Source organism: Leptodactylus fuscus, chromosome 3 (assembly GCF_031893055.1).
Source record: "Leptodactylus fuscus isolate aLepFus1 chromosome 3, aLepFus1.hap2, whole genome shotgun sequence".
NCBI classification, from domain to species: Eukaryota; Metazoa; Chordata; class Amphibia; order Anura; family Leptodactylidae; genus Leptodactylus; species Leptodactylus fuscus.
Genome location: NC_134267.1, coordinates 234167571 through 234188745, shown reverse-complemented (window position 1 = coordinate 234188745; position 21175 = coordinate 234167571). Strand labels below are relative to the sequence as shown.

Genomic DNA, 21175 nt, shown 5'->3' with positions numbered 1-21175 from the left:
TATCCTTAGTTGACAGGCAAGCTCTATAGTAGTGCTAGAGGCCTAGTTAAGGCAACATCGTAAGGGTGCATTCACACTACGGAACGCCAGCGTGTATCACAGCCGTACACGCCGACGTTACAGCAGGGCTGCCGGACACTTCCCATTCATTTCTATGGGAGCCGGCATGCGAGCGCTCCCCATAGAAATTAATGGACTGCTTTTTTCCATTCATTTCTATGGGGAGCGCTCGCATGCCGGCTCCCATAGAAATGAATGGGAAGTGTCCGGCAGCCCTGCTGTAACGCCGGCGTGTACTGCTGTGATACACGCTGGCGTTCCGTAGTGTGAATGCACCCTAATACTACACATGTACAGGACTCTGTATACAAGTGCGGTCTGATTTCAAGGGGGAAGGGCTAGAAACTGTAATCTATGAAATTTCTCTTTGCTGCTGCCATAAAGCACACACCTTACAGTACTGACTGTACAGACAAGGGAAAGGAAGTGTGTGTCTCCAATATGGCGGCCTACAGTAACATTGTCTACAGAATACCAACCTAAAACATTGAAAGCTCCAAAACGGACCTATATAAAAATAAATTATTTGCTTCCTACATACACAAGTGTAAACTAAGACACTAAAAATCATACATGAGACATTCCCTTTAAAGGGATTGTTCAGGATATTGAATTTTATGGATTGGTGGTGGACCCCACACTGATCAGCCGTATGGGTACGCTTCGTATTCCCGTACTATATAGCGCCATTCCCTGTATAGTGGCTGGAAGACGACACTGCAGCTCATTTCCCCTTAAAGCCAATGTAAGCTGAGCTAGTGTATAGTACGGTGTCAGAAGGTGGTGCCGTACAGCTGATCGGCGCAGGCGCTCCTCACCAGATATTTTAGGCCACAAAATCTGATATCCTGGACAACCCCTTTAAGTGGTCTGGTTTCTGTGCACTTAAAGGGAATCTGGAAGAGACTTTTTCTAGCTTTCACCCTTATTACATTACCTAAAATCTATTATATTAGGTGACAATAACATTGTATTTGAGACAGGACATGACCGTCCCTGATCTCTTCCAGAATAATAAAATAAAGATGTATTCTCAGCTTCCCCGAGAAGTAACAAGAAGGACCCGACTCCCGTCTCTTATTTGGCAGGTAACCAGCCGGCTGGAATTGATGTTCATAAATTCGACTTTGCTTGTAAAATGCAAATATAATTTAGAGGGGAACATCGGCTTCTCTGCCGGCACACAGTGTGGAGAATGCAAAGTATCTGCTACCATAATGGGACCTCCAGACTGTGACTACCCTGGAGCGAGGCCACAATTACCTGTGGGACGGCCAAGGATCCCGACTGTCTGTTCTTCTCATCCCGTTGAGGAAGGAGAGATTTAAGGAGTTTGGGCATCTGAGGCACGAAGGATTTGACGGGGTTTAAGTACGATGATGTATCGTGACCTGCCAAAATACAAGAAAATGTTGCAGGATTATAAGACAGTCTATGCTACTTCTAGAGTATCACACGTCTGACAAGTGGGTTGGGCTAGACGGCTGTCTGTTTCCAGGGGCAATAGCGTTTTGCCAAAAAATTTGCAAAAGTTCCCAGATTTCTGTAAGGAGTTATCTGTAACATGTTGACCACAAGACAGATAGGATATGGGGTTTGTAGGATGGATGCCCTGTATTAGGGTCTCTGGCGCTTACCTGAGTCTTGAGACTGGCTGTGTCCCGATCCTGCGGGTGAGGCGGGTCGGGGGGAGGGACCACTGCGGTTGGAAAGGGGCGAGGATTGGGACACGTCTTGTTGGCTTTCCCATCGACCCTACGACAAAATAAGATGATGACATGGGTGACATATCAGTAGGAGCGGATGTATAGGGTCCCATTACAAATCCTCGGGATTGTTCCACTTGGCCCGTATCGGTTACTATATGATGGGCCAATGTCTTATCGACTACTAGAAAATTCTAGGACCTAATTTAGGACATGCAACACGTCACCTCTGTCAAAAAAGAGGACTAGGAGTCAAATGTTAAATTAAAAAAAAAAAAAATTCCAAAAAATTGGATTTTAATCAAGTTTGTTGCAGGATTGTCCCTTATTCACACAGAAACAGTCAGGACTGGACTATTCCAAGCAATCGCACCACAGTCTCTAAAGTCACAATAAAGTGATGTACCCAGTTCTAATGCAGAGCTTTGTGTTTCTATGATTACAGACTACCACCATACCCGGTGTAGCCAGATACTACATTGATAATTCCTTCCCTCTCCCTCTGTCTTCTTAATCTACATTTGGCACGGGTCATTGGGGTTGCAATATAACCTCAGACTTCTTAGCCCATGTTAGGTGAAGCCGTTTATACTCCAGAGTTGTCCATCTTAAAGGGGTTTTCCAGTGCTATTAATGGGTTAATAAGTGCACCCATATACCTGTAGCAAGGTTTTGATCTATTTCTGGATTTCTCTGGGAGCTCCTGGCATCTTCTGCATTTGTTTACATGGTGTAGCTTCCTGCGTTTCTATCATAATGCTTTGCTCCCACCCCCTCTCTGTCTCCCTAGCTAGCCCGCCCATTGTTAGCCCTTCCCAACTAACTAACTAACTAACTAGCCCATGGCCCATAGTCACATGACCTACATATATTACCCAAAAACTAGAGAATATGGAACAAAACGATATATTAGAAAGTTGGATGGAGGGGTATGGGAGACTTAGTTATAAGTTGCTAATTTATCCTGGACAACCCCTTAAAGTTTGGCATACACCATTAACAGCGGACAGCTATTCCACCCCGCCCCCTCATACACATACACCCTCAAATTGGTGAATATGGCCCGAGTGCGAGAAGACGAACATGTAACAGCGAGACTACTCTGGCAGTGACTGATCCTTCCGCGAGAGCATTAAAATTCAACATGCCCAACCTCGCCTCCCCTGCCATCTGTCATTAAAGATTTCAGAAAGACTCAATACATATAAAATAGTTGGCCGGTCCTGCTGACATTGTCCACTTTTGGCGACTTTACGCTTCTTGGGAAATTACCAGTGTCAGCCATTTTTGGGTTACGGGGAAGTGTTGGGTCAAATGGTCACCTAGTTATATAGACATTGTCCCGTTTTCTTCTTCCTTGCCCTCAAGTCTTGGCCCTTCCTAGACCTTTGATGGAACAATCACTTGCTCACCCAACCCAACCTTAAAGGACCTAGCATTGCAAATACCTCCTCTTAAAGGGGTGGTATGATTTCACGAAAGGTCGTTAGAATGGTGGCAAGTGATTAGACCCGGCGTCCTAGTTCAACAACGATCATGATGTCAACACTGCATCCATGTAAACAAGGCCAGATGGGTAAGGCCATGGCTTCTTTTTGAAAAACTTTTGGAAAAAACCCCGGAAATGTGCGTTTTTTGGAATAGTCACATAACTGCTGATGTCATCTTTACTGCTCTCTGTAATGGTCGGAGCTCAGAGGTCTTAATGACGAGAATGGCGCGCTTCACCTTGGGGAGAGACGGCGGCTCCCGCGGCTTTCTGCACACATCGAGATGCGTCAAACAAACCTAATCGCTCTCAGTAACGCTACAAATTGCCAGTTCTAAATGGTGAAAATGTGTCTGAGTGAAGCCAGCTCCCCCCTCCCCCCCACCTCTCTTGTTAAAGGACAGGACGGTTTACTGTCATAATAAAATTTATGCAGTAAATTCCATTTAGAAAAACACCCTTGGGATGAGAAATCCACGTTCAGAATGTTCCTGCAAGTAAAGTCTTACAAGAGGTCTGAGAGGAGAGATCTGCTGGTAATGAGAAAGACGGGGAGAGGGAGGAGGAGACGGCGGGCGCAACAAAGTATCGAGACGCGGAACATCAATTGTGAGGAAGACGAGACAATGTAACAAGGAGGTAACCATATCCTGCATCGTGTCATTACCCCCGGCGTCCTGTAGCGCCGTTTCTGGAGGTTATTACTCCTTATTTACTGTGAAAAGACTGGAGAAAGTTTATGAAAATTTCAAGGGGAGAAAAATGGAAGACACTGTATCCCGTATCGACCGAAAATAGCACGAAGACTGGTGCTCCGGCACTTTAAATGGGTCCTGGCAGGAGACATGGTGACCATAGAGGGTGTGACGGGTGTGAATGACTCATAGGTGCGGATGTAGATGCAGACTCCCTTAATGATTGGGCAGAGGGCTCCTAAATCACTCTGCTTGATCATACAGAGAACTATGCATCCATACAGTCACAGCTGCACAGTTCTCTCTATCTCCTCCAGCAACCAAATCTATGATCAGGGCAGGAAGGGTAATGTAAGGTGAAGAATCAGGGTTCGGCCTCCTGTTATAGCAACACTGGAGCATGGAGGGGTAAATGAACACTGGACACCAGATATAAAAGCATTAACCTTTTCACTGTCCTTGACCACCAGGGATCCTAACATTGTCCACTAAGCAACCCAGACCAGTAATGATACTCGATTAATGTTCTCACTGCCTAAGACTCTCAGGTATCCCTGCCCTAGACAACCAGGGAAATTGACGTTAACCCGCTTCAATACCTGAGACCACTAGGGACACTGACATTAACCCTGTCATTGCCACAGATCACTATGAATATTAACACTAATCATTTTACTTTTTTGGCCATTAGGGATATTGACATTAACCTAATTGCTGCTCTAGCCCACCAGGACTACTACATTGAGACGACCATGATTGATAACACTGTTAACTCCTACAGACCACCAGGGGTGATGGCATTAACCCCCTAACTGTCCCAGATCACCAATGATTCTGACATTAACACCATCAGGGAAGCTGCCCTAGACCACCAGGAATACCGGCATCACCCTGCTTACTGACCAAAACCAACAGGTGTACTGGTATTAACACTTTCATTGCCCTAGCTCACCCAGGATGCTTACCCTAACACTGTTACATAGACAATCAGGGATGTTGGCATTAACCCCTTCACTGCCCTAGACCACCAGGAAAATAACCTCGATGGCTCTACAGCTGGGTACTATTTGCCTAAATGCTACATGGCCCTCTATCTCTGGCTGCTCATTATTATGGGACAATACGTTATCACTTGTTTGGTGTGGTTGCGTATTGTATGGATTAGAGGGAACACCCCCAGGTCCCAAACTGCCCCCTTACTAGCTACATATGCTTAGAGGAAACACTGCTTGCTGCAACCCAGCAGTTTCTTACTGGTGGATTAGACCCCCAAACTGCAAATTAATGCAAAAACTTGTCTTCAAATTTTCAATGGGTTAATGGAGACAGCGCCACCTGGTGGCTGACGGAAGGACAACAACTCCTCAATATATTCCTGCTATTTTGAAGCAAAATAAATCATAACCGGGTAATAGAGAGGGCTCATGGAGTCACGTCATGAAGGAACAGTGGTCTCCAATCTATCCAGGTATTGCAGAGCTAGAATTTCAGCATACCCTTAAAGAGCATGCTGGGAGTTGTAGTTCCACCACACCAGCCACAGGTTAAGGATTATTGTAAGAGAGTAAGATGAACAGTCTGCAGCCCCGACGCTTCCCGCAGTAGACGGCTCGCAGCAGATCGGAGTGATTGACTATCTGTCTTCTGCTGTGAAGTGATAAATTATTTCATCAGAGAAAAATTTCTCCTTTCCTGTAATCGTATCAATAATAAACCCTGAGACGCAAGACGGAAAGTTCTGGAGAACGTCTTCAATATTCATGTCAAAACGCAGAGTCTCAGGACAAATAGAAGAAAGACATTAATGCGGAACACAATGTAACAAACATACACCGGGGACAGGAGGAGGACACACAGGGGCAGCGTACACTTACTCTGTTACCCGCCAGGTTGTGCTGCGCACCCAACTCCCCGCGACTCCCTGATAGCTGGAACACAGAGAAAGGGAGAATTTTTTTTATTATTATTATTTCCATATTTTATCATCATTTCTTATTAAATCCTTATAGTAAAGTCAGAGCTCCATTCTCCTCCACCTGCGGCCACCTCTAGGGGGAGCTCAGGAGTTTACACACTGGGTTATTATAGGGTTCTAGGTATAAACAGTGTGCGGTAAGCTCATCAACTCCCCTAGTGGTGATGGCAGGTAGGCAGATGTTATGTTTGAGATCTAGGTTTCTCTAGCTCTATTAAAAAGCAAATATAGATTAATAGCCAAATAGCGTTCAGGACTCTTCACAGGAAACCGAGCACAGCGCTACACATTGTATAGTGGCTATACTTGGTATTGCAGCTCATCCTATTCGCATGACCTGCAAATAGGCATTGTGACTGATGAGTGCGACATCACATGTCCTGTGCTAAGGGAGTGCAAACATCTTATGTGTGGGTTACATTCGGATGACCTATCCTTATAGAAGTCACAACAAAATCCTCTTTTAATATATTTTAATAGCAGTGAGGTTTGAGCTCCATGTTAGGTATAAACTTCCAAACTCACAGTCTAATAAGGGACAAATTCTGCCAATCGCCACCAGTAGGGGGAGCTTAGGAGCTTATTGCTTACTGACTTATCATAAACTTCAATCTATAACAGCATGCGCATCAAGCTCCCCCTAGTGGTGGCTATTAACAGATGAATCCGCATAGAATTTCAAACCTAAACACAACACGGTGCCATCTGAAGCAGAACACAAATAAGTTGGAGCAGACTATTACATAACCTTACTCTGTGCACATTGGGGGAGCTCAAACTCTTCCTGCTCAGCTTCCCTTTTCCCGATAGCTGCTCCTTTACTGCCACCTCCTGTATTGGGGGAGAACAAATGAAAAACATTCAGAATATTTCCTGCTGAAACCAACATAAAATATGCAAAAATGTGATCAAATTATGATTTTGTCGAATTTGAGTTTGACACTTTTTTTGCCCGATCCACTGATGGGGGCGAGGTTTAATGCATAATGGGTGGGGCTTGCGTCAGTCAAAAAGTGATCTATGGGCTTCTACAAGAGAATGTAGTGGGCATGCTCTGTGGTCAAAAATATGGCCTGTTAAGTTCTATGGGAGAATGTTGTGGGCATGCTCTGTGACCTGTGCAGAGGTCATACACAGGGAGGAAGAGGAGATGAGCCGTGATGACATCACCTATAGTGAATACTGGATCCTGTGTTATCTATAGGGTTTACTTGTCAACCCAACCCCAGCCTTTTATGGATTAGAGAAGTGATTTCTATTTAAGACATAAAATTGATCAATTTCGTTCAGTGCATTTAGATACTTTATGATATTTCAAGTTTTAGGAAAAAATTCTTAAGACGTATATATTTTATTCACCGAGTATTCCTATAGTCTTGTACGAGGGGGTTTGGTGATCTCGGAGCGGTGCCAGGATGGAAGTATTACTTCCTGACAGACAATACCATGAGGAAGTTCTCTTTATGTGGCTGTAAATTGGGAATTGTTGCAGTTTCACTAAAACTAGAGACTAAATATCAATCATTATATTCTGTATAGTGCTGCTACACAACCTCATACACTATATAGAGGAGTATGGACGGAAAACCGCATAACAAGAGAACAGGGTGCACTGTATACACCGGTATATGTAATGGACAGTCATCAGTAACTGCTCAGTCTGCAGCCAGACTAGATACCAAATAGTCGAATTCTAACTAGCATAAAATATAACTTTTATTTTGATCAGCTAAAAATAATATAGCCAGGGCTATTAAAACAAACAAATAACAAACACACCAGCAGGCGTGATTAGGACAACTCCCAATACACTCTTTCAGTATGTGTCCCCACAGACTGCTGGCGCAATTATATTGATTTAAATGAGCATCCAGGGAATAGTAAACTAACTCTCTGGCACATGCTAGTAAACACCACTTTATAGGTTCAAGAATAAGAGGTTGTTACTCTAGCTGCTGCCGTAGCTGTATAGGATAATCATCCCCCCATTACCCTGCTCTGATATCTTGCATAGAGCCCTGGAGCCTATTGACACTCATGCACACTTACACACATGCCACCCTATGTAAGCTAGGTGCGGCTTTTTTACAGATTAAGTGTGCATACCAAATGCTGGTCTTAGTAATTTACTGACATTTATGCTCTTTCACTATGTCCCTGCCTGTTCAAAATAAACTACAGGTATCCAGGTTTAAGATGCGCATAATAAAATCTCTCAGGAGAGGATGTAAATCAAAAAAATAATAAAGATGTAGTTGCGGTTAAAACCGCATTTCCCGGTCCCTGATGGTGGGAGCCACACTCCGTACCGGCTCCCACCATCAGGGACCGGGAAATGCGGTTTTAACCGCAACTACATCTTTATTATTTTTTTGATTTACATCCTCTCCTGAGAGATTTTATTATGCGCATCTTAAACCTGGATACCTGTAGTTTATTTTGAACAGGCAGGGACATAGTGAAAGAGCATAAATGTCAGTAAATTACTAAGACCAGCATTTGGTATGCACACTTAATCTGTAAAAAAGCCGCACCTAGCTTACATAGGGTGGCATGTGTGTAAGTGTGCATGAGTGTCAATAGGCTCCAGGGCTCTATGCAAGATATCAGAGCAGGGTAATGGGGGGATGATTATCCTATACAGCTACGGCAGCAGCTAGAGTAACAACCTCTTATTCTTGAACCTATAAAGTGGTGTTTACTAGCATGTGCCAGAGAGTTAGTTTACTATTCCCTGGATGCTCATTTAAATCAATATAATTGCGCCAGCAGTCTGTGGGGACACATACTGAAAGAGTGTATTGGGAGTTGTCCTAATCACGCCTGCTGGTGTGTTTGTTATTTGTTTGTTTTAATAGCCCTGGCTATATTATTTTTAGCTGATCAAAATAAAAGTTATATTTTATGCTAGTTAGAATTCGTGTGTTTAAAGGTAGCATTTTGTGCCCCTCTTTGTCAAATAGATACCAAATAGTGCTGCCTCCCTGTAACTGATGTAGGTACAGATAGTGCTGCCTGCCTGTAACTGATGTAGGTGCAGATAGTGCTGCCTCCCTGTAACTGATGTAGGTGCAGATAGTGCTGCCTCCCTGTAACTGGTGTAGGTACAGATAGTGCTGCCTCCCTGTAACTGGTGTAGGTACAGATAGTGCTGCCTCCCTGTAACTGGTATAGGTACAGATAGTGCTGCCTGCCTGTAACTGATGTAGGTACAGATAGTGCTGCCTCCCTCTAACTGGTGTAGGTACAGATAGTGCTGCCTCCCTGTAACTGGTGTAGGTACAGATAGTGCTGCCTGCCTGTAACTGGTATAGATAGTGTTACCTTCCTGTAACTGGTGTAGGTCCAGATAGTGCTGCCTCCCTGTAACTGGTGTAAGTACAGATAGTGCTGCCTCCCTGACACTGATGTAGGTGCAGATAGTGCTGCCTCCCTGTAACTGGTGTAGGTACAGATCGTGCTGCCTCCCAGTAACTGGTATAGGTATAGATAGTGCTGCCTCCCTGTAACTGGTGTAGGTGCAGATAGTGCTGCCTCCCTGTAACTGATGTAGGTACAGATAGTGCTGCCTGCCTGTAACTGGCGTAGGTACAGATAGTGCTGCCTCTCTGTAACTGATGTAGGTACAGATAGTGCTGCCTCCCTGTAACTGGTGTAGGTACAGATAGTGCTGCCTCCCTGTAACTGGTGTAGGTACAGATAGTGCTGCCTCCCTGTAACTGGTGTAGGTACAGATAGTGCTGCCTCCCTGTAACTGGTGTAGGTACAGATAGTGCTGCCTCCCTGTAACTGGTGTAGGTACAGATAGTGCTGCCTCCCTGTAACTGATGTGGGTACAGATAGTGCTGCCTCCCAGTAACTGATGTAGGTACAGATAGTGCTGCCTCCCTGTAACTGGTGTAGGTACAGATAGTGCTGCCTCCCTGTAACTGATGTGGGTACAGATAGTGCTGCCTCCCAGTAACTGATGTAGGTACAGATAGTGCTGCCTGCCTGTAACTGGTGTAGGTACAGATAGTGCTGCCTCCCTGTAACTGGTGTAGGTACAGATAGTGCTGCCTCCCTGTAACTGGTGTAGGTACAGATAGTGCTGCCTCCCTGTAACTGGTGTAGGTACAGATAGTGCTACCTCCCTGTAACTGGTGTAGGTACAGATAGTGCTACCTCCCTGTAACTGATGTAGGTACAGATAGTGCTGCCTGCCTGTAACTGGTGTAGGTACAGATAGTGCTGCCTCCCTGTAACTGGTGTAGGTACAGATAGTGCTGCCTCCCTGTAACTGGTGTAGGTACAGATAGTGCTGCCTCCCTGTAACTGGTGTAGGTACAGATAGTGCTGCCTCCCTGTAACTGATGAGGGTACAGATAGAGCTGCCTCCCTGTAACTTGTTTAGGTACAGATAGTGCTACCTCCCTGTAACTGGTGTAGGTACAGATAGTGCTGCCTCCCTGTAACTGGTGTAGGTACAGATAGTGCTGCCTCCCTGTAACTGATGTGGGTACAGATAGTGCTGCCTCCCAGTAACTGATGTAGGTACAGATAGTGCTGCCTCCCTGTAACTGGTGTAGGTACAGATAGTGCTGCCTCCCTGTAACTGATGTGGGTACAGATAGTGCTGCCTCCCAGTAACTGATGTAGGTACAGATAGTGCTGCCTGCCTGTAACTGGTGTAGGTACAGATAGTGCTGCCTGCCTGTAACTGGTGTAGGTACAGATAGTGCTGCCTCCCTGTAACTGGTGTAGGTACAGATAGTGCTGCCTCCCTGTAACTGGTGTAGGTACAGATAGTGCTACCTCCCTGTAACTGGTGTAGGTACAGATAGTGCTACCTCCCTGTAACTGGTGTAGGTACAGATAGTGCTGCCTGCCTGTAACTGGTGTAGGTACAGATAGTGCTGCCTCCCTGTAACTGGTGTAGGTACAGATAGTGCTGCCTCCCTGTAACTGGTGTAGGTACAGATAGTGCTGCCTCCCTGTAACTGATGAGGGTACAGATAGAGCTGCCTCCCTGTAACTTGTTTAGGTACAGATAGTGCTGCCTCCCTGTAACTGGTGTAGGTACAGATAGTGCTGCCTCTCTGTAACTGGTGTAGGTACAGATAGTGCTGCCTTCCTGTAACTGATGTGGGTACAGATAGTGCTGCCTGCCTGTAACTGATGTAGGTACAGATAGTGCCGCCTCCCTGTAAATAATGTAGGTACAGATAGTGCTGGCTCCATGTAAATGATGTAGGTATAGATAGTACTGCCTCCCTGTAAATGATATAGGTACAGATAGTGCTGCCTCCCTGAGTCCCCCTATAAATGATGTAGGTACAGACAGTACTGCCTCCTTTCAGATCTAGATAGTGCTGCCCCATCTTTCCTATAAATGATATAGGTACAAATAGTGCTGTCTTCCTGTAAATGATGTAGGTGCAGACAGTACTGCCCCCCTCTCTCTTTCTGTAAATGATGTAGGTATACATAGAGCTGCTTCCATCTATCCATGTAAATATTGATAGTACAGATAGTACTGCCTCCCTGACTCTCCCTGTAAATAATGTAGGTACAGATAGTGCTGCCTCCCTGTTTCTCTTTCATAAACCATGTAGGTATAGAGGGTACCACTATACTTCAGTATACAATGTGGCAATCTTGTACTAATCTAGGGTTGCATCATGTCTTCTACTCCAGTCCCATCCAGAGCTGCATTCACATATTTGCTGCCTGGTGCTGTGCCGATAGACAAACTTTCCCCTAGGTCCCATAGGCTATAGCTGCCATGTTTTTAATTGTGTTTTGGAAACTTCAGATCAAGAAAGATGCCACCAAATGTAGATAAATACACATCAATGGTATAGGCCGATTTTCTTGCATTGTGACCCATAGCTGCAGCCCCCCATAGTGTATACCCGGCCTTATTACCAGGCAGGCGTCATGTGACCCAGGATAGTTCCAGCACCAAATCCAAGGTGACAACGTCCCCAAACATGACCTTGCTACTCAGAAGTAATATTATATCCTTCCTTTATTTTTTCATAGAAAATACATTAAAGGTCTTCAGAGACTGTACAGTATGACTGTGACATGGCGGTGGGCAAACACCTACTAACACTGGCCAATGCCAGCTGCTCTATGGGGCATGGTAAAGTCACTCTAAACCAATCAGCATGCTGCTTGTTAGGTCTAAATTATATATATATATATATATATATATATATATACACACACATACACATACACACACACACACACACACACGTATTAATAGATTTCTTATGCAGTTTTTCTGATACACTGTTCCATAGCTTGTGGCCTCCACTAGGGGGAGACTTGTAGCCTATTGTATACTACGCTATTATTGAGTCCAATGTATAAATCAGCATGCTGTACGCTCCTGAGCTCCCCTAGAGGCAGACACAAGCTATTCTTAAAGGGGTTTTCCATTCTATCACTTAGAATAGGTAACCAAATGAAGTTCAGTGGGGGTCTGACACCCAGGATCCCTGTGGATCACCCCTTTGAGGTGCAGCGGTGCTCTGTGAGTGCCATGTCCGCTTCTCAGTCCATATGACATCACATTCATCATCCTGTTCACCGCTCAGTCCCATTCAAGTAAATGGGCTGAGCTGCAATACCAAGGACAGCCACTGTAAAAAATATGGCGCTGTGCTGATTTGTGTGAGGCCACAATGCTTTTCTGTACACCGCAGACACGTCCAGGCTGATCAGCGTTGTGCCCGGTTGTGAGACCTCCGCCGATCTTCAATGGAGAAGTTTCCTACGGATAGGTCATCCACTAGTAAGCCTGGAAAACCCCTTTAAAATTTCTGAATGGCACTGTAGAACGGTATTTTGATGGTCCCAAATGACAAAGCCCCGAAGCACTAAAGGAGCATTTACACATGGACTATAATGGGGTCCATGGGGTGGGGACCTTATTCTCCAACGACTCTGAGGCCGATGTAAACCCCCAGCCTTATGGTCTGACCACCCGAGACGTTCCCTTTACTCCTATCCATTGTGAAGGCAAAATTTTACAATGTCGATTTCCAAAATTATGGAGAGAAAAAAAAAAGTCCAGCGTCTACCGGACTCAAACTAGGAGTGATGACATCATCATTCCATGGTCCACTCTTCTTCTGATGACATCACTGCTCTTACGTCTTCAGGTCAAAGTTCATGTCCACTTTCTTAGGTTCCAAAAACTCCCTCTTTTAGCTGCGGTCCAAACACAAGTCCACTTTTTCGCACCAAGACGAGTCATGTTCTTTGGGGCCGTGGAGAGGACTACTCTGCGGCACCCTACGTAAACCTTCTCTCTGGATCCGTAAATCTTCCCAACTCTCTTGCAACAACACGGGTGGGGCAGACGCTCTCCTGCTCCAGTCGCATTTCGGAGGAGGTACGTATGAGCGTTGTCTGGTACTAAGTCTCTGTTTAGAAGGAAACGGAGTCTTATCTTCCGAGGACTTGCAGTGGTCTTCGATGGAACGGCATGGATTTCGATATCCTCTGCCGATGGGGCAGAAAGCCTGCGTGACAAGGAGGGGGGAGTGAAAGACGTTAACGTCTCCGTTGCTCATACTGCATACCCCACCACTAACCAACATTGGGGATAGGTGTGTGTCTGATGTGTTGGTGGACCAGTCCAGGAATGTTCTGTAAATAAAGCCTTCAGAGATATTCGTGTTCCTTCATATCCAGTTTCTTCTCTTTCCAATACTTTAAGGGTGTCTAAGGGGTTATCTTGGGTGGCGTCTGATAAAAATGATAAAACTGCCCCAACCCAATCTTGGTGGTCACCCATTGGACCGGTTATGGCTTCAAAGATCTGTAATAAGTTGGGCATTGACTGACATGGTAGTTACCTATAGGTGGCATGAGAGAGTCAGTTTTGATCCTTCTAGGGGGAGGTATTTGCATACATTTCCCACAAAGCATTGCCAGCCAGCTGGAGTCTCCCCAATAAGAAACATCACCGCCCAAGTATATATTACAGGCACACATTCAAACCAAGCTTTGTTTACCCCAAAATACCTGAAAACCAAAGTGGCCCAATACGATATACTTGGAGAACAATGCTTTCCATTGTTATGTTACATAGTATACAGCAGGATCGAACATCACGGATACAGACCTGACGCAGCCGGTCCAGGGTGAGGATGTTCTCTACGGCCAAAACGCTGCGTAGATACTTCTCGATGTACGCGGCGGAGTTGTTATAGTCCACGTCGGCTGCCATTCTCGCTAGGGCTTCCCGGTCCTCTGCTCCTTGAGAGTCCTGGAGGTATAGAGGTTAGTGTTACTTCACACGCCCTTGTGGGTCATCAATTGTATTTTTTATTGAATTTTTGTTTTTTAGGAAAAGTTAAAAATTGAGAAATTTGCTTCACCGTTAAAGGGGTTATCTAAGACTTAATAATGAAGGCCTATCCTTAGGATATTTTATCAATATTGGATAGGTGGAGCCCGATACCAGTGTATACAACTGGAGGAAGTTGACTCTCTACACCGCACAGTGGTCATGCCGCGTTACTGCAGTCAGACACCGGGGATCCCAGTGACCAGCTGTTTGAAGAACTTGTGGCACTTAATTGAGCTTGACCTCCTCTTAGGCCAGCGATTTTGCATCCATTGATCACGTAACCATGCTGAAGTTCAGTCCCATTCAAATGAATGGGGCTGAGCCGCAAAACCAAGCACAACCACTGTACAATGTAAGGTGCTAGGCTTGGCAAGCGGTGAATAGGCCGCAGCATACGTCTAAACACTGCAGCCCCCTCGATCAACTGTTACATGAGTCGGACCCCTGATCTGATACTGATGACCTAACCTAAGGACACCTGATCGATCGATCGATCTATCTATCTCTATGTGTATCTGGTGCACAGTAACACAGCAAATTAATATATACTGCATAATAAAGCCATGAAGATATGCGATCCACAGCGGCAGAAATATTCCTCCGGAGCGGAGAACTGCAGGACGTATCGATCGGCTGAATCAATGTGAATCTGTATTCTGTACAATAACTCGGAGACAGTGATCATCAAAGAGCCTTTGTTGGTGAAATGACAGCGTAACCTTTGCAAAGTAACAGTGTCTGAAAACACGAGGGAGCGGGACTGACGGCGCGGCCTCCAACCACCGCAATAAAGGAGCAGGGGGGGAGTCGCCGCTTGTGATAGGACCCTCAGGAGACCTCTAACGAACCGCAGACTACAATCCTAATTATTGGTATTGAGGACATCAAACTGATCGTTACCAGGATCTAAGGGGAGGACTACAGGAAGATATAGATGTATACCTTCAGCCCCTCCCCAGAGGCGAATGAGAGAATCCCATCACTGCGGCCATTTCACCTGCATCATAGGGCACTAGTACTGGCTCCCTGTAAATGATGCACAGTAGGCACTGACAGTACTGCCTCTCAGTCTCACCAGGTAAATAATATAAGCACAGACAGTACTGCCTCCCAGTCTCTCCATGTAAATAATATAAGCACAGACAGTACTGCCTCCCAGTCTCACCATGTAAATAATATAAGCACAGACAGTACTGCCTCCCAGTCTCACCATGTAAATAATATAAGCACAGACAGTACTGCCTCCCAGTCTCACCATGTAAATAATATAAGCACAGACAGTACTGCCTCCCAGTCTCACCATGTAAATAATATAAGCACAGACAGTACTGCCTCCCAGTCTCACCATGTAAATAATATAAGCACACAGTACTGCCTCTCAGTCTCCTCATGTAAATAATATAAGCACAGACAGTACTGCCTCCCAGTCTCACCATGTAAATAATATAAGCACACAGTACTGCCTCTCAGTCTCCTCATGTAAATAATATAAGCACAGATAGTACTGCCTCCCAGTCTCCTCATGTAAATAATAAGCACAGATAGTACTGCCTCCCAGTCTCACCATGTAAATAATATAAGCACAGACAGTACTGCCTCCCAGTCTCACCATGTAAATAATATAAGCACAGATAGTACTGCCTCCCAGTCTCCTCATGTAAATAATATAAGCACAGATAGTACTGCCTCCCAGTCTCACCATGTAAATAATATAAGCACAGATAGTACTGCCTCCCAGTCTCACCATGTAAATAATATAAGCACAGATAGTACTGCCTCCCAGTCTCACCATGTAAATAATATAAGCACAGACAGTACTGCTTCTCAGTCTCACCATGTAAATAACATAAGCACAGAGAGTACTGTCTTCCAGTCTCACCATGTAAATAATATAAGCACAGACAGTACTGCCTCCCAGTCTCACCATGTAAATAATATAAGCACACAGTACTGCCTCTCAGTCTCCTCATGTAAATAATATAAGCACAGATAGTACTGCCTCCCAGTCTCCTCATGTAAATAATATAAGCACAGATAGTACTGCCTCCCAGTCTCACCATGTAAATAATATAAGCACAGACAGTACTGCTTCTCAGTCTCACCATGTAAATAACATAAGCACAGAGAGTACTGCCTCCCAGTCTCACCATGTAAATAATATAGGCACAGACAGTACTGCCTCCCAGTCTCACCATGTAAATATTATAAGCACAGACAGTACTGGCTCCCAGTCTCTCCATGTAAATAATATAAGCACAGATAGTACTGCCTCCCAGTCTCACCATGTAAATAATATTAGCACAGATAGTACTGCCTCCCAGTCTCACCATGTAAATAATATAAGCACAGACAGTACTGCTTCTCAGTCTCACCATGTAAATAACATAAGCACAGAGAGTACTGCCTCCCAGTCTCACCATGTAAATAATATAGGCACAGACAGTACTGCCTCCCAGTCTCACCATGTAAATAATATAGGCACAGACAGTACTGCATCCTAGTCTCAACATGTAAATAATATAAGCACAGATAGTACTGTGTCCTAGTCTCACCATGTAAATAATATAAGCACAGACAGTACTGCCTCCCAGTCTCACCATGTAAATATTATAAGCACAGACAGTACTGCCTCCCAGTCTCTCCATGTAAATAATATAAGCACAGATAGTACTGCCTCCCAGTCTCACCATGTAAATAATATAAGCACAGATAGTACTGCCTCCCAGTCTCACCATGTAAATAATATAAGCACAGACAGAACTGCCTCCCAGTCTCACCATGTAAATAATAAAAGCAGATAGTACTGCCTCCCAATCTCACCATGTAAATAATATAAGCACAGATAGTACTGCCTCCCAGTCTCATGATGTATTTTCATCATGTAAATTTTGACAGCATTGATAGTACTGTCTCCCAGTTTCCCCAGGTACAGATAGTGTTGCTTTCCTGTAACTGATGTAAATTTAAATAGTTGTGTCTGTTTCTAATCGTTGTACTGTCTCATTAATTACGTATATACAGACAGTACTGTCTCCTTGTTTTTCCTGTACATTATATAGGTACAGATAGTAACCACTCCTTGTCTCTACTTGTGATTATAAATGGACAATGTTGATTCCAATAGAAAGCTATAATGCTGTATCTACATTCTCTATCTCATTGGAATCAAGCGTTATAAATCACATTTAACCCAATTTAACTCTTCGCTTTTCTGCAAAATGTAATCGCTTTCCCCATGTATAGAAGGTCCAGTATGCAGAACTATTGGAGTCATTACCTCAGGAATATTGGAGACAATTTCCACAGTGACGCCGCAGCTTGCAATGTTACTTCTTGAAGACATTCTCCTTAGGAAACTTTGAGCAAACCCCTAATAAAAATAAATAAATAAATCCCAAAATGAGCAGACAGCAAAATAATGTCACATGAAAGGTAGAAATGTGCAGAAATTAAAGGGGTTGGCAAGGCTTGAAGAGTACTGCAGCTCAACTCCCAACCAAATAAATAGGAACTGAGCTGACATTACACAGTGTACAGAGCCATATGATCCCGGCCCCATACACTGTGCAGATCTGGCGGTCTCTGTTCTGATACTGTTAATCTACTGTAAATATAGGCCATCAATATCAAGTCTTGGACAACTCCTTTAAGGGTGAAGAACCTTGTGAGGACATATTTATTGTACAGTCCAATAGGAAGCAGTGCTGGCGCTCACCTGGCGGCTGTAGACGTTCACGCATATCCGCTTGCGCAGAACCAGCTGCATCTCAGCGGGGTGACTGAGCTGAACCGTTACCCTGACAATGAGGAAAACCCGCTCATCTGCTGAGGAACCTTTACTGAGCTGGGGGCAGTTGTGGACGGTGCAATCCCAGGAGGCCTCAGCCTTCACCTGTAACCAAGAACAAAGGAAGGAACAGTGTAGAAAACCAACTGAGAACAAAGGAAAGTGGATAAGTAATGTAATGTAATGTAATGTAATGTATGTACACAGTGACTGCACCAGAAGAATAGTGAGCGCAGCTCTGGAGTATAATACAGGATAAGTAATGTAATGTATGTATACAGTGACTGCACCAGCAGAATAGTGAGCGCAGCTCTGGAGTATAATACAGGATGTAACTCAGGATCAGTACAGGATAAGTAATGTAATGTATGTACACAGTGACTGCACCAGCAGAATAGTGAGCGCAGCTCTGGAGTATAATACAGGATAAGTAATGTAATGTATGTACACAGTGACTGTACCAGCAGAATAGTGAGCGCAGCTCTGGAGTATAATACAGGATAAGTAATGTAATGTATGTACACAGTGACTGTACCAGCAGAATAGTGAGCGCAGCTCTGGAGTATAATACAGGATAAGTAATGTAATGTATGTACACAGTGACTGCACCAGCAGAATAGTGAGCACAGCTCTGGAGTATAATACAGGATAAGTAATGTAATGTATGTACACAGTGACTGCACCAGCAGAATAGTGAGCGCAGCTCTGGTGTATAATACAGGATAAGTAATGTAATGTATGTACACAGTGACTGCACCAGCAGAATAGTGAGCGCAGCTCTGGAGTATAATACAGGATAAGTAATGTAATGTATGTACACAGTGACTGCACCAGCAGAATAGTGAGCACAGTTCTGGAGTATAATACAGGATAAGTAGTGTAATGTATGTACACAGTGACTGTACCAGCAGAATAGTGAGTGCAGCTCTGGTGTATAATACAGGATAAGTAATGTAATGTATGTATACAGTGACTGCACCAGCAGAATAGTGAGCGCAGCTCTGGAGTATAATACAGGATAAGTAATGTAATGTATGTACACAGTGACTGCACCAGCAGAATAGTGAGCGCAGCTCTGGAGTATAATACAGGATAAGTAATGTAATGTATGTATACAGTAACTGCACCAGCAGAATAGTGAGCGCAGCTCTGGAGTATAATACAGGATGTAACTCAGGGCTAATACAGACCTCAGCCTCATGATGTTTGACTATCTGCAGATCAAAGAACTCATCCTCCTCTTCATTTGTCAGTGTCGCATCCCATCCGGCCGCTTCAGGTTCATCCAGATTATCCTGAGAGCTGAAATCATCAGCTTCATAAAATAAAATAAGGTAAATCCATTATCCCCAGTTGGGTTAGGGGGGTCTCCTGTTACCGGTTAGTGGTACAGCCCACTCCCCAGGATAGCCCTGACTACACTTACCATTCAGATCCAGGAAAATAACAGGGATATGAGTTTCCATTCCTGGCACTGGAGTCCTGAAACAGAGGAAACACATTCATCAACCTGCCCAAAATATTAGCTGTTTCTTAGCTATCCGACCATATCTACACCGCTCAGGATCTGGCTTCACCCAGCTTTTTAAGAGTCTTGAAAGGAAAAGTTTGCATAGAAATCTAGCAATGTTGGCATAGAGAATATATCGCTGTATACTTGCCACGTTTTGTTGAAAGGGCTAGGAAAGCTGAGTGGTAACTCCTGTGGGTGCTGTGATAAAAAGCTGAGTGACTCCCATATGCAGTGATGCAAGATCATAGAATGTACCAGTGCATTAGCAAAGTCTGGGAAAGCTGGGTGCCAAGTGCTCTTTAGCAGTAATATGGGTGTCACCTAGCTTTCCAAGACTCCTGAAAAGCAAATCTGGGCAGAAATTCTGCATTGTAGGAGTAGGGGAGGTATCACTGAAAGCTTTGCATTGTGGAGTCTAGGAAAGCTGTGTATTCTTAATATTGGCTATATTGGGTATCACCCAGCTTTCCAAGTTTCCTGAATGGCAAGTCTTCCTATAACTAAAATCATGTTAGAGTTGGGAATATATAGCCTGGGAAAGTTGTGTGAGAACCAGGATAGCTGCTAGTTGCGTCTATACTAGATGTTGAAATAGTCATACTGGGAACCACTCAACTTTCCAAGAGTCCTGAGCCTGCTTAGAAATACAATGAGGAGGAGCTTTGGGGGGTATTATGCAAAGCCTGGGAAAGCTGGATGACAAACCCTGTGTAGGTGGATTTATCAACATGCTTGGTACAACCCAGCTTTACTGCCCTCCTGAAAAGCTAAGTCAGGACTGAAATGTAAAGGCAGGTAAGATATCACTGTATGACTTTGGACATTGAGGAGCTTGGGAAAGCTGAATAACCGCCACTAATAGTGGCCACACTGAGAGCCACTCAGCTTTCCTAGAGTTGTGAAAGGCTAGTCAGGAGTGAAACGCAGCAGGAAAGTTATTAATGCATAACTGTGCGAGCGCTGCCATTGGACGGTCTGGGAAAGTTGGATGACTACCCAAGTATAATAGTGGCCACTGAGTGCCACCCAGCTTTCCAAGATTTCTGAAAAGTTAGTCTGTACAGAACAGCCAGGAAGTTATAACTGTGTGACCGTATAAGCTGCACCAATGAAGTATCTGGTAAAGCTGGATGACCACCTCTATATAGAAGTAATAGCGGCCAACTTGGGTGTTCCCAGCTTTTCAAGAGTCCTGAATGGCAACTTTAGCTGGAAAAGCAGTAATGTAGGATCGGGGGAAAGGGATATCTGGCTGACACCCTGTATATCAGCAATTCTGACCAGATTCGATGTCGGATTTACGGTTTTAATCCCTTTAAATTAACCCTATAATAGGCACAGTGTATGTCAATAGAGGTTCTGTATCTCTCTCCGCCTTCGGGCTGGGAATGCCCCCACCCCCCCCACCCCCCGGGCTGCACCCTACAGACCGCCGGGCGAGGAGACTCAAGCGCTGTTTGAACATCTTCCCCCCTTGTAATTATTACGTCTGGCTAATTGATTCGGGATGTCAGCGATGGACTGGTTTATTGCCACTAAATTGTGCGTAACATTACTCACCTCCTCTGTCCTTTCATGTATAATTAATGCCGAGGTTTCC

At 44.5% G+C, this 21175-nt stretch overlaps 1 protein-coding gene across 2 annotated transcripts in view; it reads right to left on the bottom strand.

Annotated features, from left to right (window-relative positions):
• KIF13B (kinesin family member 13B) overlaps positions 1-21175 on the bottom strand; it is a 145210-nt gene that overhangs the window by 27525 nt on the left and 96510 nt on the right. For both annotated transcript variants that reach the window (XR_012715349.1, XM_075269304.1), the window contains exons 29-37: positions 19489-19544; positions 19253-19377; positions 17991-18167; positions 17553-17645; positions 14048-14191; positions 6679-6756; positions 5825-5878; positions 1698-1815; positions 1324-1451 (exon numbers count right to left, since the gene is read on the bottom strand). Coding sequence is in view for 1 of the 2 variants with exons in the window: in XM_075269304.1 (XP_075125405.1) it covers positions 1324-1451; positions 1698-1815; positions 5825-5878; positions 6679-6756; positions 14048-14191; positions 17553-17645; positions 17991-18167; positions 19253-19377; positions 19489-19544 (973 nt within the window). In the remaining variant the exon portion in view is untranslated. The remainder of the gene's footprint in view (positions 1-1323; positions 1452-1697; positions 1816-5824; positions 5879-6678; positions 6757-14047; positions 14192-17552; positions 17646-17990; positions 18168-19252; positions 19378-19488; positions 19545-21175) is intronic.